Source organism: Ursus arctos, unplaced genomic scaffold (genome assembly GCF_023065955.2).
Source record: "Ursus arctos isolate Adak ecotype North America unplaced genomic scaffold, UrsArc2.0 scaffold_2, whole genome shotgun sequence".
In the NCBI taxonomy this organism is placed as follows: Eukaryota; Metazoa; Chordata; class Mammalia; order Carnivora; family Ursidae; genus Ursus; species Ursus arctos.
Genome location: NW_026622874.1, coordinates 66,790,192 through 66,804,587, shown reverse-complemented (window position 1 = coordinate 66,804,587; position 14,396 = coordinate 66,790,192). Strand labels below are relative to the sequence as shown.

Here is a 14,396-nt window from a genome sequence, read left to right as displayed (position 1 = left end):
CACTATTTCCTTTGCACTGTGAACAGCCTGTGTAGACGGAGGCTCAGCACGCAAACCACGGGCCTCTGGTGCACCCTCGGACTGACTGCTGCCGCCCTGACCGTGTCCACGCCTTGGGCACCACGCCTGAGGAGAAGCACCGGGGGTCTCCGTGTGTGTAGACATGGTCCTGGGTTCCAGAACTCTGTCTGGGGTTGGAATCCTGTGTTTATCGGCAGGGGAGGGGAGTAGCATCTCCACGGCACGCTCCCTGCCTCGGGGCCCGAGTGTGGGCTGGCTCTGTCTGCCCAGAGCTCACCATGTGCTAGTGATCCTGCGAAATCATAGAAAACGCGTATATTGGGCTCTGACCCCGCTTCCTGACACAGCTCCTAAAACCGTGGTCGTTTCCTGGGTGGTAAGTCTTTTGAGCAGGTGACTCTGGGTGGGGCCTCCTCGTAGGTCCTGGACGGGGGCGGTCACTAGGAAGGCCGAGCCCCGGTTAGAAGCTTGGAACTTTCTGCACCACCCCACGTGGTCCAGGGGCCGGGAAGGGGCTGGAGATGGAGTTAATGGGACGAGCCTCCATGAAAATCCCCAAAGTGCGGGGTTGGTAGCATCTCTGTGCTGGGAAGGTGGCATCTGCCTGCGCTCGGGGCTCTTCTGGACCTCTCCCGATCGGTCCCTGGCGTCTGTATTCTTTGCCCTATCGTTTGTCACATGACAAATCAGTAAGTGCCAGTAAGTGCTTCCCAAAGTCTTGTGAGCTGTTCTAGAAAGTGGCCGAGCCCGAGGAGAGTTGTGGGCACCCTGATTCAGAGCGGTCGGTCGGAAGCCCAGGCAGAGCCTGTGGGAACCGGCCTGGCATCGGGACAGCCGACACCGGGTGTCAGAGTGTGGCGTGGAGCAGGCCCCCGCAACTGGGAGGGGCCTGGATGAAGGGGCGAGGTCCCCCGCGGGGAGCCCTGTGTCCCGAAGGCAAGCAGAATGGTTTCGGGATAACTCTCTTTCCTCACTGTATCACTTAGCCTGGAGTATAGAAACTCAGGTCTCTGGTCATTGACTTCGGAGGCCCTCACCCTGCTGTGCGGGTGGGAGGTCACTTCTAAACGAGACAGATGCAAGGGACTCAGAAGTACCAGGATGACCTCCGGGTTGAGCCTGTGGCCTGTAGAAGTAAGGGGCCTCGGTCCGCGCTCGCATGGGCACCTTCTCTTCCTCCGCCCCTGGTGACCGCTCTGGGTTCTTCTGAAGAAAGGAAGAAAGGTCAGGATGCCCTGAGCCGCCATTACTACGAGTTCATTTCTTGTAAAATGAGTCCAGAAAATGAGGGTACTCCTTAGCTCTGAAGGACATTTTGGTCTGCGGTGTTAGTGTTTATGTTGCCCTGGGGGCTACTGGTCCTGAGCTCTGGGCGAGCCTTCACTGGGCACAGCGTTCCTGGGCGGTGGTTCCTCAGAGTCAGGATTTCTATATGTGTGGGGGGAAGACGTGTCCCACTACCCTCTTGGGTTCAGCTCCGGGGCCCCTGCAGATCAAGCTGATAAAAGAGAAGCGGGAGGAAAGGGTTGTGACTTATCTGTGGGAAAGGCTTCGCAGGGAGGAAGCAGGACGCAAAGAAGCAGTTGGACCTGGGGCTTAATGTCCTTGTAGCAGAGGAAACGTGCGGAAGTGGACGATGAAGGGGAAGGAGCCTGTTTCCAGGGCGGTCGGTTGTGGGATAGGAATGCATGGGGAAAGGCGATGTCGGGGTTGCCGAGCGAGGTCTGTACCGCGGACGCAGTGCTGGCGTGTGTGGTGGCTGTGGGGGGGACACACCTTCACAGAGAAACGTACCCCTCGCCCCCCGCTGGCTTTCAGCGAGCTCAGTGGAATAACCCTTTGCTTCAGGCTTGGGCCTGACCCCCCGGGGGCTTGGGGGCGGGGGGGGGGGGGGGCACGGCGCAGAGCTCCCACCCTCCCTCACGTGCACCGGAGGTCAGAGGTCAGTGAGCAGGTGTGAGAGACGAATTCAGACCTGGTGGAGGGTAGCGGCTTGAACACCTGTGCTGTTCTCTGAGACTTGCAGACTCGGCATCTTCTCGCTGTGAGCGAGGCTTAGGCGTGGGTATGTTTGGAGTCCACCGCTGCTGCTTTCTTCTGTTGCAGGCGAAGCGGCGAGAGTCCCCTGCGGAGGGCAGCCACAGGGCCGGCGAGCAGGACGGCAAGCAGGTACTGTGGGGGGCGGCCCCGGCGGCTGGTGCTCACATGCCGTCCCTCTTGGCCCAGAGCCATCCGGCCGTTGTCCGTTTGTGGCGTCATTACCTTCCTCTAAACCGACCTGTTCCACGGTCTTTTGTTTCCATGTTCAAAAAATACTGGTGATGCACTTTGGAAACAACAAACCCAAAACCTCCCCATATTTGCCCGTGGAGAGCAAGGGGTGCCCATCGTGGCCCGTCTGCATGTGTCCTGGGGCTGCCCGAACAGAGCCCTGCCTACAGGGCTGCTTCAGCCACGGACGCCCTCGCGGTCCGGAAGTTGTGCTCCCGGCGCCCGCAGGGGCAGCCCCTCCAAGGCCCCTGTCCTCGGCCGGTAGCTGGCCGGACTCTCTGTCTCGCCCGGTGCTCTCCCCTGCGTCCGGGTCCGTCTGCACATGTCGCCTTTTCATGAGGACACGGGTCCTTGACTAGCACCTGCCACCACTGCTCTCAGCACTCAGAACACTGGGCTTTGTCCTTCACCGTCCGCGCTCGGAAGGCCTGGGGGTGCCGTGTGGCAGCCGATGCGCCCCCTCTTGGGCGAGCACATCGCTTCGTCGCAGGTCTGTGCTATGGTCTTTATTCCTAATTCTTAAGCGGGCAACGCGCCAGGTCCCCCCCTGCCCTGGTCGCCTTGGCGCCCACCCGAGGCCGCCCTCACAGGACTCTCTGGAGGGTCCAGAACAACTCGTGTAGGTTCTCTAGTCTCAGCGGCTTTGAAATCAGAAAGGAGCTGAAAGTAAAAATGCAACTTATTTTGTGATGTTTCAAAGAGAGGAAAATGGTAAGATGTTCGTTAAGAATCTGAAGCTCGAAGCGTTGGCAAGGACACAGCCGGTGCACGGGGGGACCCCGGCACCCGCCAGCCCGGACACCCCGGGAGAGGCTTTGCCGGCATGCAGGCCACCCCAGGGACGTCGCGCGGGCCCACCGCGCCCAGAGACGCTCTTTGTCCCGTCCCTAAGCCAGGCTCCAGGGACAGCAAGTGCCCAGTGGGAAGATTGGAAAGCCAGCCCCGGGGATCGCCAGGTCAGTGGAGTGGCTCCCAGCATTTCCCTGGGACCCCCAGTTTGAACGTGGCTGGAGGCCAGCCCAGCAGCCCTCTGGGGACCCCTTCCTTGCCTCTGGCACCTGACTAACCGCCAGCACCAGGCCCTCCCTCCCTGTAGCCTCAGGGGAGACACCAGTGAGGGTGTCCTTAGGTTTCAGGATGAAGCGTCACCTGAGGTCTTTGAGGGGTATGTCTCCCTGCACTACGACTTTTTGGGTGGGTGAAGCCATAGCAGGTGCCTCTGGCCAATGACTCCCGGCCTGGCTCAGAGTGTGGGGTGGACTGTGAGGTGTCTGCACCGCCTTCCTGCCTCAGCTGGGGATGGCACGCAGCCCGGCGGGGGGACAGAGCAGGGGATGGAGCAGGCAGCCTGTGAACCCCCCCCCCCCAGGTTTGGAAGCAGCGGGCCCACCTCTGAGCCTGAGCCCCGGGAGCACCGGGGGACCTCGCTTTGCAGACTTGTGCAGTCCGGGCTCGTGTAAACGGCCGCGCACACGCAGCAGCGTTGGGTCCCAGCGTCCCGGGCGCTCGCGGCAGACGTCTGCGCCGGGGGCCCGTCTGGAGCAGAGCCAGCCATCCGGGAAACGCTCACTCGGAGAAACTGTCCAGTGCTGGATGTCTCTCCCTCTCTCACGAAACACATATTCATTCTTATTATCGTGGAAAGCTTCACTTAAGCCGACAGACCAGGAAAGCCGTCCCCCTCGAGTGGTGGTGTAGCCCCTGCCCAAAGCTGACTTTTCTCGTGTTGAAGCAAAAACCAGACGTCACACATTTCCCTGCGGTGTGGCTTCTGGGTCCCGACTGTGCGGTGACGGGGGCGCGCTCTAGCCCCGAGCCCTGGCTTGCAGCCTGTCCTGTGGGTCATTAGTGTGCCGTCCACACTGCCGGCCGTCCTCCAGGACTGTGCTGGTTCTGATCTGTGAGCTGCCGAATGAAGCTCCTGTGCGTTGCCCCGTGCGTTTTGCCTTTCTCGGGTTACGAGATCTTGCCGTCAGTTTTCTGTTTTCAGAAGCGGTGTTGGTTCTCTGCTGATCCCTTCTGGTGGATTTTTTGTTTACCGCCATGTGTCTGCTCTTAAAAACCATTTCTGCAGAAAAGCTCACTAAATAGGACATTTCTAGATGCATTTGTGCCCATCCCTGGGTGACTGGAGCTAGTGACCCTGTCCTGGTTATCGTAACCAACTAGGCATTTAAAGCCCCCGTGGAGTATTTGGAAGAGTCGAACTTCTTTATATTCTGCTTTGAGGATAGAAGTTAGCCCACCATCCCGTCCGTGACTCTGCATGCTTCTCTCCGCTCCACGCCCCCCCCCCACCGTGGCTTCCCGTCACCGAGCTGTCACGTTGCTGTTCTCCGCGCGCATCTACTCACCTCGTGTGTGTCTCTTTGCACAGAACCACCTGTCAGTGTCCACAGTGGCTCACCCGCTCGCCCCCAGCGTGGGTTCCAGCGTGGCGTCCAGCCTGGCGTCCAGCGCCGGCTCCGGCAGCTCCTCCCCGACCGCCCTGCCCACCCTCCCGGCCCGCGCCCACCCGCTCGAGCCCCCCGGTGGTGCTGCCGAGCCCGCCCCAGGTAGGTCTCCAACTTCCTCTCGTCTCCCAACTTCTCCGCACTCATGTTGTATCTTTTCAGGAATAATCTATTTGTTGTAGAAAAGGCACGTGTGTGTGTGGGGGGGGGGGGATCATCCGTCACGTGGCTGTATTGCCTGTGATCTAGAAACCCCCGCCCTCCCCCAGGCTGCAGCCACCTGGCCCTAAGACAAGAGTGGAGGGGTGTGGGGATGAGGCCCGCCGAGGGCAGTGGTACGGCTGAGGGGCCCTTACTGCCGGGAGTCCTTGAGGGTTTGGGGACTGATGACCCATGTGATTGGAGCCCTGTCCGAGGGAGTGGGCTGTCCTGAAAGCACCGGGTAGGGGAGGCGCGTGGAGCTGGAGGGGGCGACCTTGCTCTGCTGTGCAGGCCCCCAGCCCCTAGGGCCACATCTGGGTGGTCCCACGTGTGGCTGAAGCTGCAGAGGGCCCACACTGCCAGGCTGACCCGAGCCCCCAGCTCTGTCCCGGTAAAGGGAGACTCAGCAAGGGCTCTGTTCACGGCTCTTTGCATGTTCTCTGTCCCAGGGCTGGCCAGGACGGTGTGGTCGTGGGCAGGACAGGGAAGCCACTCCGGCCCAGTAGCTCCAGCACGGTCCGTCCTTGTGCTCGGGGCGCTGGGGCACACTCCTTCTTTTCCTCCTTCTCTCCTGGGGACTCGGGGGGACTGCAAAGACCCCTGTGTCGGGGCTCCACTTGGACACCAGAGCTGGCCAGGTGGCCAGCCCCAAGACGGTATGTTCCTACCCAGAGATGAACGTCCGTGGCTGACGGCCAAGGAGTGTTTGCACGTTGTTTTCCACCCCCTAAAACTCATGCCCCCCGGTCATGCTGCCAGCCATGGGGGCCGTGGCCGAGACGTAAGTTGGAGGTGGCACCAGCCCAGGGGAGGGAGGAGACAGTATCTTTCCAGCAGCCGAATAGAGGGCAAATCCTGGACTTGAAAGGGCCATAGAGCCACTGTGGGTCCCCCTGCTGACGCGAGCGCAGGCATGGGCCGTCCTGCTCCGGAGTCACGGCCGACTCCTGGGGTGACCTCTGCGCTGCTGGTGCAGCCTGGCCTTCCCACCCTCGTGCTCATTCTGAGGAGCTGCTTCAAAGGGTCACTCTTCTAGAAGCGCGAGACCTTCTGTGGCCGGGTGTGTCTTCCCGCACAGCCCTGGCGTTCCTGCATGGGCTCCACTGTGGAGCTGTTTCCTCTGCCGAAGAACTCTCTGGGATCGAGCAGGCCCCGCCCTCTGGGGAGGGAAGCTGGAGGGGAGGGGCACCCCCCCCCCACTGGCTTTTTCTGAGCCCCGACCTTCTTTCCTTGCCAGGCACAAACTAATGACCCCCACTTCCGTGCTCTGGGCCTTTGTGGAAATCCTGTCCGTGTGGGAGTGAAGACTGCCAGCCGGCTCTCCCCCAGGCTCTGCCTTACCCCAGGGGCGTTTGTTCAAGCCTTACCTCTTTCATACGTAGTATCTTTGTTTTCTTTTAAGCAAAAACAAACACACGTGTATTTTAGGTTGACCTGGAATTGGGGGTGAATGAGGCGTTCCTCTTGAACCACAGAGGTCTCTGGTTTTATGTGGACTGGACGTGGCCAGTGGGCTCGAAAACTCAGCCCTGACTCGCATGCACCGGCGGAGACCTGGAGGCTGAAAGGCGCAGCTGGAGGCAGCCAGGAGCAGTCTGGCCACTGAGCAGGTCCCCTGCTGCACTCAGGGGCTGGGTGGTTAGTTATTCAGAAGCACAGTCTGTATTGTGTGTCTCTAAGTGGCTCCCCTAGAGAATGTCAGCCTGAGGCGCTTGGCTGCCTTACACGTGTGGTTAGAGACAGGAGATCTGGTCCGGCAGGGGCAGGTCGGCACTGGACACCTTTGTTTCCACCTGGAAATGAGCCGGAAAGCCATTGGTATGAACGATGTTTTTGATTTTATTTTTTGGCGTTTTATGTGTAAAAGAGAGTTTTTTTTTTTTTTAAGATTTAATTTATTTATTTGACAGAGATAGAGACAGCCAGCGAGAGAGGGAACACAAGCAGGGGGAGTGGGAGAGGAAGAAGCAGGCTCCCAGCGGAGGAGCCCGATGTGGGGCTCGATCCCACAACACCGGGATCATGCCCCGAGCCGAAGGCAGACGCTTAACCGCTGTGCCACCCAGGCGCCCCATAAAAGAGAGTTTTTTAAAGTAAAGGTTATTTCCCCCAGTTTAAAGGTAGTAATAGTAACATTGGAGCATCCTAGAAAAGTAATTAGGAAATGAAGTCCCTGCCCTAAATGGGTTCCCCGAAGGAACAGATAGAGCTGGGTGCTCCTGTGCTTTGAAAGCGGCCTTGCGGCCCGTGCATCAGCTCTGGAGTGCACCTGCATGTTTCCAGTGTCCCCAGCTGTCATCCTTCCGTCGGGGTCCTCAGCCTGTTCGCGTGCGTCTCGGAGCATTTTGCAGGTCCTTCTCTGACTCACCTAAGTGTTCCTTGAACCAGCTACCCAGAGGTGAAGGGGTGAAGAGGTGAATGTCTTTTCGGGATCACCATTGCTTGTTTACAGATAGTACGTTTATGTGGCCGCTGCTGTTAAAGTCACGTGCTCCTGCCATCGGGAGACCCTCCTGTTTTCTCCCGAGATCATGCGTTGTCATATCCCAGTAGCACGGGCCCCGTTAGGACTCCTCAGAGCCGCCCTCTGTCCCCAGGAGGGCCCTAGCCAGCCGCCTTTCTGCTGCTGGGGACCCGCAGGCTCGGAAAGAGCCTGCCCTACCTACCGAGGCCCACAGCTGTAGACTGGGTGCCGCCTCCGTGTACAGCATAGTGGGGCTCAGATTCACTGCGGCCCGAGAATGAGCAACCCGGAGTAATCAGGTGCTGTTCCCAGACTCAGTCAGTGTGCAGTTAGTGGATTTAGTGGAGTCATTTCAGGGCCATTTGGCAGATTTCGTGTCCTTTGCCTTCCACGTGTATGAGCAAGCTTCAGATTAAAATAGTGACTGTTGAAGTAGTCGCCTGGGAGCTCATTGTCGCGAGTGGGCAGCTGGCTCTCAGTGACCTCGACGGCAGGGGTCAGGGCGTGTTCATCCTGACCCTGGCCTGGCCCCGGGCCATGGCGTGGTCCTGGTGTGCGTGTTGACACTTGAGCGTGTCGGCCCCGGGCGAACGAGCGAAGACCCTTTACCTGAACAAAAGCGGCCCTGCGGGGCGAAGCCCCTGCGTGCACCTGGACCTGGGCTTTGGGCACGCTGCCTCGAGGCGCCGAGAGGCCGGAGGGCGGGTGCCGCTGCCAGGGGGTGCGCGCCTCGCCGGGGGCCCACACATAGGGCGCCTCCCGGACAGGTGCCGCGGGGGCGGGGCCGGAGCCGTCGAAGGGTTGCGTCACCGGGGGCAGGGCCGGCACAGGTGGACGGGGCTCGTCTCAGGGTTACGTCACCGGGGGCGGGTCGAAAGGTTGCGTCACCGGGGCGGGGCCGGCGCGGGTGGGCGGGGCGGATCTAAGGCTTACGTCACCGGGGGCGGGACTGACGCGGGGCGGGCGGGGCGCGGGCTGCGTTTGAATCGGCGGCGGCGGCGGCGGCGCGGTGGACGGTGAGTCAGCATCGTCAGCCCCGCGCCGTCTGGGTGTGGGTCGTGGTTATGCGGAACTGGCTGTGCACCCCGGGCGAGGTGAGAGCCAACCCCCTCTCGACGCGCCTCCCCCGGGAGTGCATCTCCCCCCCCCCCCCGTTTGCGCTTCCCCCCCCCAGGAGCGCCATACCCCCATGTGCCAACCTGTCCAGGTGAGATGCGTCTCCCACCTCCCTGTTCCTTCCACCTCCCGGGTGTGGCTTCTCCCCAGGGGCGCCACCCCTCTGCACCAGCTCCCCTGCCCCAAGTGAGGTGTGTCCCCCTCCCCGCCCCAGCACCTTTCTCCTCCCCAGGTGTACTTCCCCTCGCCTCCAGGTGCTGCTCGTACCCGCCGTCGTTGCTTGTGCGCCGGGCCAGGTGTGACAGCCAGGGGTCAGTATGAGGTTCCTTAGAGGCTGTGCAGTGATGTGAATGCAAACATACCCTTTTTGGGAGCCTGCTCTGCGGAAGCGCCCGCTGGTTCCCTGCGTGGGCACGAGCCGCGGGGCTTCTCCAGGGGGGCCTGCATCACCTAGCAGAGGTGCGTCTGTTGCTCCCTAGCGAGGACGGGGTTCCTGCCTTGTCCTGCTGGGCATCGTTGCCTGCGCTATTGGAAATTCTGGCCGGTGGGTGAGTGGGTTTGCCGGTGCTTCTCCATCCTGTATTAGGGGAGGACGGTCTGCTGGGGGGCATCCGGCCCTGGTAGGGGAGCACCCCCGGCGTCGGGGCTGCCCTGTGCTGGTCTTTAATTCTGTGCACTGTGCACACTGTCCCTGTGTGTCCCTTGACCCCGAAGGACTGCGTCTCCTCCTGAATGTGCTGTGTCACGTCAGGGTCTGGGAATTGCCAGGGCCGTTATTCAGCAGCTCTCCGCTAATTTCTCATGAACATCTGGGCGGCTTCTGGTAGTTGGACAAGGAGGGTTCTGGGTCAGATGGCACAGCTTATGTAATTTGGCTCTAGATTTTGAGTGTTCAAGTCTTTTTAAAAGTCCGTTCTTCCTTTGAGAGAATATCCTGGAAGACCTGGGTCTGACTCAGAGAGCAGTGAGGTGGAGTAGGCAAGGGTCTTCCCTGGACGCTGGCTCTGCTGTCATGGGCAGGCTGGCCCCCCTCTGTGTTCCCTCTGCTCCTGAGGCTGGGGGAGGGGGCATCTCTGCTGAGTCATGGGGTGGGGTGGGGGAGGGGGACTGTAATAAGATAAATCTTTTCCAGGTGAGAAGAGGTTCCTCCTTCAGCTGCTTCTCCCTCATGCATTAGTTCATTTGTGCTTTTGTTATTCAGAGTGTTTCTAGAACTTTGTTGGGTTTCAAGCACACCATGCCTAACCTGGTGTTGGAAGTTAAGTCCATGTCATCGGGCCTGGCTGACCTGCATGTCCAGGACAGGCTTGGGACCCAGGCCAGCACACGAAGGGTGGGTTTGGGCCTCCATCCTTGCGACCACAGCTCGGAGTTTGGGGAGGTGGGGGCAGGGCACATGGAGGGGGCGGTGCCTGCTTTCAGCAGGTGAGTCTGCTCAGGGTCCAGGTGCCCTCAGAGTCGGGGCTGATGTGCAAAACAAGGGTTTGGGAGGCTGAGCAGAAGTTCTCCCAGGATAAGACGAGCTGATGGGAGCTCTGCCAGGCTGTAGCCTACAGCCGTGTTGTGTGGCTGAGCGAGGAAGAGCCGCGGTGGGGGCAGGGGCTGGCCCCAGTGTCCACCAGCACACCAGGGGGCACAGTCTTTCTGAGAGGTAGGACTCTTGACGTGCCGGGATTGGCATCATAGAAAGGTCACTTCTGGAACAGTGCTGGTCGGGGATGAGGGGAAGCCTGCAGAGATAGCAGGAGCTTGGGGCTCTCACTGGCGCGGGTTCACGAGGATGAAGGGCCCGGGGCTCCTGCTGGGCGCCTGCTGAGTGGTGAGCCCTGGTGCACCAGCGAGGGACACCTTTGTGTCCCCAGACTTTGAGAAGCTGCTGATGCCGCACTGGGGCCTCTACCTGATAGGAGGCGGCAAAGTGTCCGCGCTGGGGGACGCTGGCGTCTGAGGGTTAGGGCTTCCGAAGCCAAGTGTGTCCAGTGGAGGGGCTCCCAGGCTCCCCAGCTCCCCCAAGCTCCCCAGAGAGGGTGGGAGGGCTGAGAGGTGGGCCCCGGTGGAGGAAGGGGGCGGGAAAGGTGGTGGGGGAGGGGGTGGCTCCCTTTTCCCAGGGGCACAGAGGCATGGGTGCAAGGCTGGAGGGCAAGGCTTGGCAATAGTTTGGAGTGAGGTGGAGACAGGATGTCAAGAAGGGGGAGGAGATTGGTCAGCGAAGGGTGGGCTTCCGTGAGGGGCGTCAAGGTGTCCGGTGTCTTCCCCAGGAGCAGGTGGACCCTTCAGGCAGTTCGCAGTTCTGTCCAGGGAGGGTCCCAAGAGTTCTAGGCCTTTGGTGTGTGGGAGATGCCTGAGAGGATGGTGGGGCGGGTGACCGCTCACGGCCCCCATTATTGTGGGTTGAATAGTGTGTCCTCAAAAGGCAGGTCTGTTTTAATGCCCTCATCAAAGAACGTTATGTTATCGGGAAACCGCCTTTCCAGACGCAGTCAAGGTAAAACGGGGTCATTCGGATGGGTCCTAATCCACCATGACGTGTGTCTTTATAAGGAAGAGGTAATTTGGCACAGACGCGGAGGGATGGCCGTGTGACAGCCGAAGCAAAGGCTGGGGTGATGTGTCCACCAGCCCGAGACGGCCAGGGGTTGCCAGCAACACCAGCAGGACAGAGCCCCCCCCTGGAGCCAGTGGAGGGAGCCGGCCCCGCGTACCTCGGTCTCAACTTCCAGCTCCCGACCGCGAGAACGGATTTGTGGGGCGCCGCTGGAAGCCGCCTCTTGCAGTGTTTGGTTTTGGCGGCCCCAGGATGCAAATGCCCCTGTGCCCCTGGGAGTTAGGAAGGAGCTGGCCGAGCTGTAAAGAAAGTCCAGAGAAGCATGGGTTTGGGGGGGCCCAGCAGGAGGAAGGGGCTGCGCGGGCCCCAGGCGGGCCGTGTCTCCCTGAGGGACTCATCTGTCCATTCTCCCTGCGACTCTCGGGTGCAGGGACTGCTGGGGGTGCCAGTGCCCCAGTGGGCTCCCTGGCTGTACTGGCCCCAGGGCCTTTTCTGTGCACCCCCACAGAGGACCGTGGCCCCACGTCCCACGCTCAGCTCCTTGGCTTCCTTGCTGTTCATGGTGACGAGGTGGGGGGTCTGGCCTGGCTGCCACCCGACACTCCCACCTCCTTCCTGGATGGAGCCCGCACGTGCCCATAAACCTTTGTTGGAAGAGTGTCTCCTTTGGCGCAGGCAGGGCCGAGGCCAGGGCGATGGGTGGGGAGGCAGGCTGACCTTGGTGAAATTCTCCTGGGGGCTGGAATCCAACGCAGGGCTGCGGGGCGTCGTGCCTGCACAGTGCCCCCGCTCCGTGCTCCTGGCTGCGCCTGTGGGGCGGACGCGGCTGCGGTGATGGAGCACACAGGTCTCTCCAGGCGGTGCAGGCCCCTGGGGTCCCAGCCCCGTGAGCCCACATCTCCCCTCCACCCCCACGGAGGCCTGAGGGCAGTGGGTGTGCGCCTGCGCTCTAGGGGCTTAGGCAGCATTGGGCCACCTCCAGGCGGGCCACTAGGTGCCAGGCGGGGTGAGGCGCTGTCCCTGGGGCCGGCTCAGTGGGCTTCACGGGCTGAGCGGTGCCCACCAGCCCTAGGGACGGGGAAGGGATGGCGCGGCTGCGGTCCCCACTGGGGCCGGACCTCAAGTCTGCTCCTCATGTGTCCTGCGGCCGGCTCCCCGCGAATCCACCTGTCCCAGGTCTGGGGTGGTTCGGAAGTCACAGGTCTCTTACCCTCCCTGTGTACTGCCCCATGTTTCCCTGGTAATTACGGTAAATGCTCTTCATTTGAAGAGGTAGTGGTTTTTCTGCGGCCACTTTGGTTCAGCCTTTGCTCCCGGAGTCTAACACCGTCATTTGTAATGGTCTCGGTCCGCCTGCTGCTTCCTGGCACGTCCCTGGCACAGCGGCGTGTCTGACACGGCTAGGAGTCTGGGCCCAGCCGAGGGCGGGACATGGTCAGAAATGAGCAGTGGCTCCTGTCCCTGGTAGTTCTGGCTTGCTGTCCTCTGTCAGGCACAGCTCAGGGGACTTTGACACTAGGCAGCTGGAGGCAGGGCAGAGGCAGAAGGCCCCAGAAGCCCGGCTCACAGGCCCAGGACAGGCAGGCCTGACTAGGGCCTCCACGGTGCGTCCCCTGGGCTTTGGAAAGGCGGTCGGGCCTGGGGACGGGAGATGCTTTGTGGCCTCCAGAGATGGTACTGGATGCATCTGACCGGGCATCAGGGCTCAGAGGCCTGCTGGCCAGCAGAGGAGCCAGGCTCAGCCACACAGGAGGGGGCCCCCTGCTTCTGGGAGGGGAGCCTGGTGGGGGCAGTGCAGCGTGCCGCCGACCTCCTTGCGCTGTGCCTTCAGTGTGCAGACCTGGGTGGGGGGACAGCGGCAGCTCGGGCCCAGCGGGTGTCCCAGAGTCATGGCTGGATGGCGTGTGTGCTGTCACATGGAGGCCAGGTCCTCTGGCCGCTCCTTCCCGGAGTCGCCCTCTGTGCAGCTGCTGGAGTTGAGAAGCTTTTGGGACCGAGCCGGGTCCCCAGGGTCTGGCGTCAGATGGGACAGGGTGAAGGGAGGGAGGCCCCTACTTGCAGGAGAGGGAAGGCTTTGGGCGGTGTGACCCCACATCATTCTGTGCCTCTGTTCCTTTAACACGTGGGCCTAGAGCTTACCGGGGTCCCAGAGACCGTACGAGCGCCGTGGTCTGGGGGGTGAAAGCACGTCTCCCCACTGGGGCCCGGTGTGGCCCCGTGCTGACGTGACACCCTGTTCTCCAGGTTCTGTGCTGGATCTTCAGCTCCGTGACGTCGGCCTCACAGCCCTAGACCGAGAGCTGGAGGAGCGTGACAGCGGCGACCTGGGCCCAACAGGTAGGAGGGCGCACCGCGGGCGCTTCCCGGGGCCGGACACGGCCCTGCGGCGGTTCTCGGGCGGGTGGGCTTGCAGTCAGCCCCGACCCCTTCAGGTCCCTCCGTCTCAGCCATGTGGTCTCCGCAGAGCCCCGGGTGCGGCCGCCACGGCCCTTCCCAAGGAGCCGCCACAGCCCGGCACGGAGGGCATGCTGCCCCCCCCCTCCCACTGCCCGCTAACTCGGCCTCCTCCGCTCCATGCAGGTCCGAGGTCGCTGGGGGGCTCGGCCCCCGTCACCATCCCGGGCTGCCTGCCCCGCTCCCCATCCCTGCACTCGTCCTCATCGCTGTCCACCTCCCCGCTCAGCTCGCTCTCCCAGTCCTTGTCGGGGCCTCTCGTCTCCTCGGCCATGACACCCCCCCAGCAGCCGCCGGCCCTCAAATCGGAGCCCGGAGCACTGGGCTCCTCGGCTGCATCCTACAGCTCCTTAGGTGAGCCGGGCGCTGGCAGGGACGTGCCTGCCCTCGTGATGTCTGCGGTGGGGGACGGTAGGGTGCCGTGCCCCCACCTGGTCGCTCTGCCCGATCTCAGGGGCGGCCGCCGCCTGTGGGGTCCCTGTCCAGTCTGCTGGTGGTGCCTCGGGGGCGTGAAGACAGGCTGTGTGTGTAAAGCTGTGTCAGGGTCACTGTTGTGACATCACCACGGTGGCCCCACGGTGGCCCGTCACCTGTGAGCGGTGGCGGGCCTGACGCCCCGGGACCTGTGATGTCACTAGACACCCAGTGCAAAGCACACGACGGGTGAACAGTGACGGCGCCAGTTCTGTGTTTTGTTGTTGGGAAACGTTACTATCTCCCGTAACTCACTGTATTTTAAAATGCTATTTGTAAGTGTCATTTTAATCTCTCAGGCCCCACACACCTACCTGTGGGCGTCCCCCACAGCTCCGGGGGCCTCCAGATGGAGGCGAGGGGGGTTTCGGGGGCCAGGGTTGGCGCAGTGACAGCC

The 14,396-nt window shown here is 61.8% G+C and overlaps 1 protein-coding gene across 4 annotated transcripts in view; it reads left to right on the top strand.

Moving 5' to 3' along the window:
- UNKL (unk like zinc finger) overlaps window positions 1-14,396 on the top strand; it is a 37,323-nt gene that overhangs the window by 19,436 nt on the left and 3,491 nt on the right. For 2 of the 4 annotated variants that reach the window (XM_026484952.4, XM_026484954.4), the window contains exons 9-12: window positions 2,128-2,190; window positions 4,670-4,847; window positions 13,316-13,408; window positions 13,652-13,879. In XM_026484952.4, the coding sequence (XP_026340737.2) occupies window positions 2,128-2,190; window positions 4,670-4,847; window positions 13,316-13,408; window positions 13,652-13,879 (562 nt within the window). Of the gene's footprint in view, window positions 1-2,127; window positions 2,191-4,669; window positions 4,848-8,399; window positions 8,505-13,315; window positions 13,409-13,651; window positions 13,880-14,396 lie in introns of those variants that run through there. The other 2 variants (XM_057315160.1, XM_026484955.4) reach the window with 2 other exon arrangements.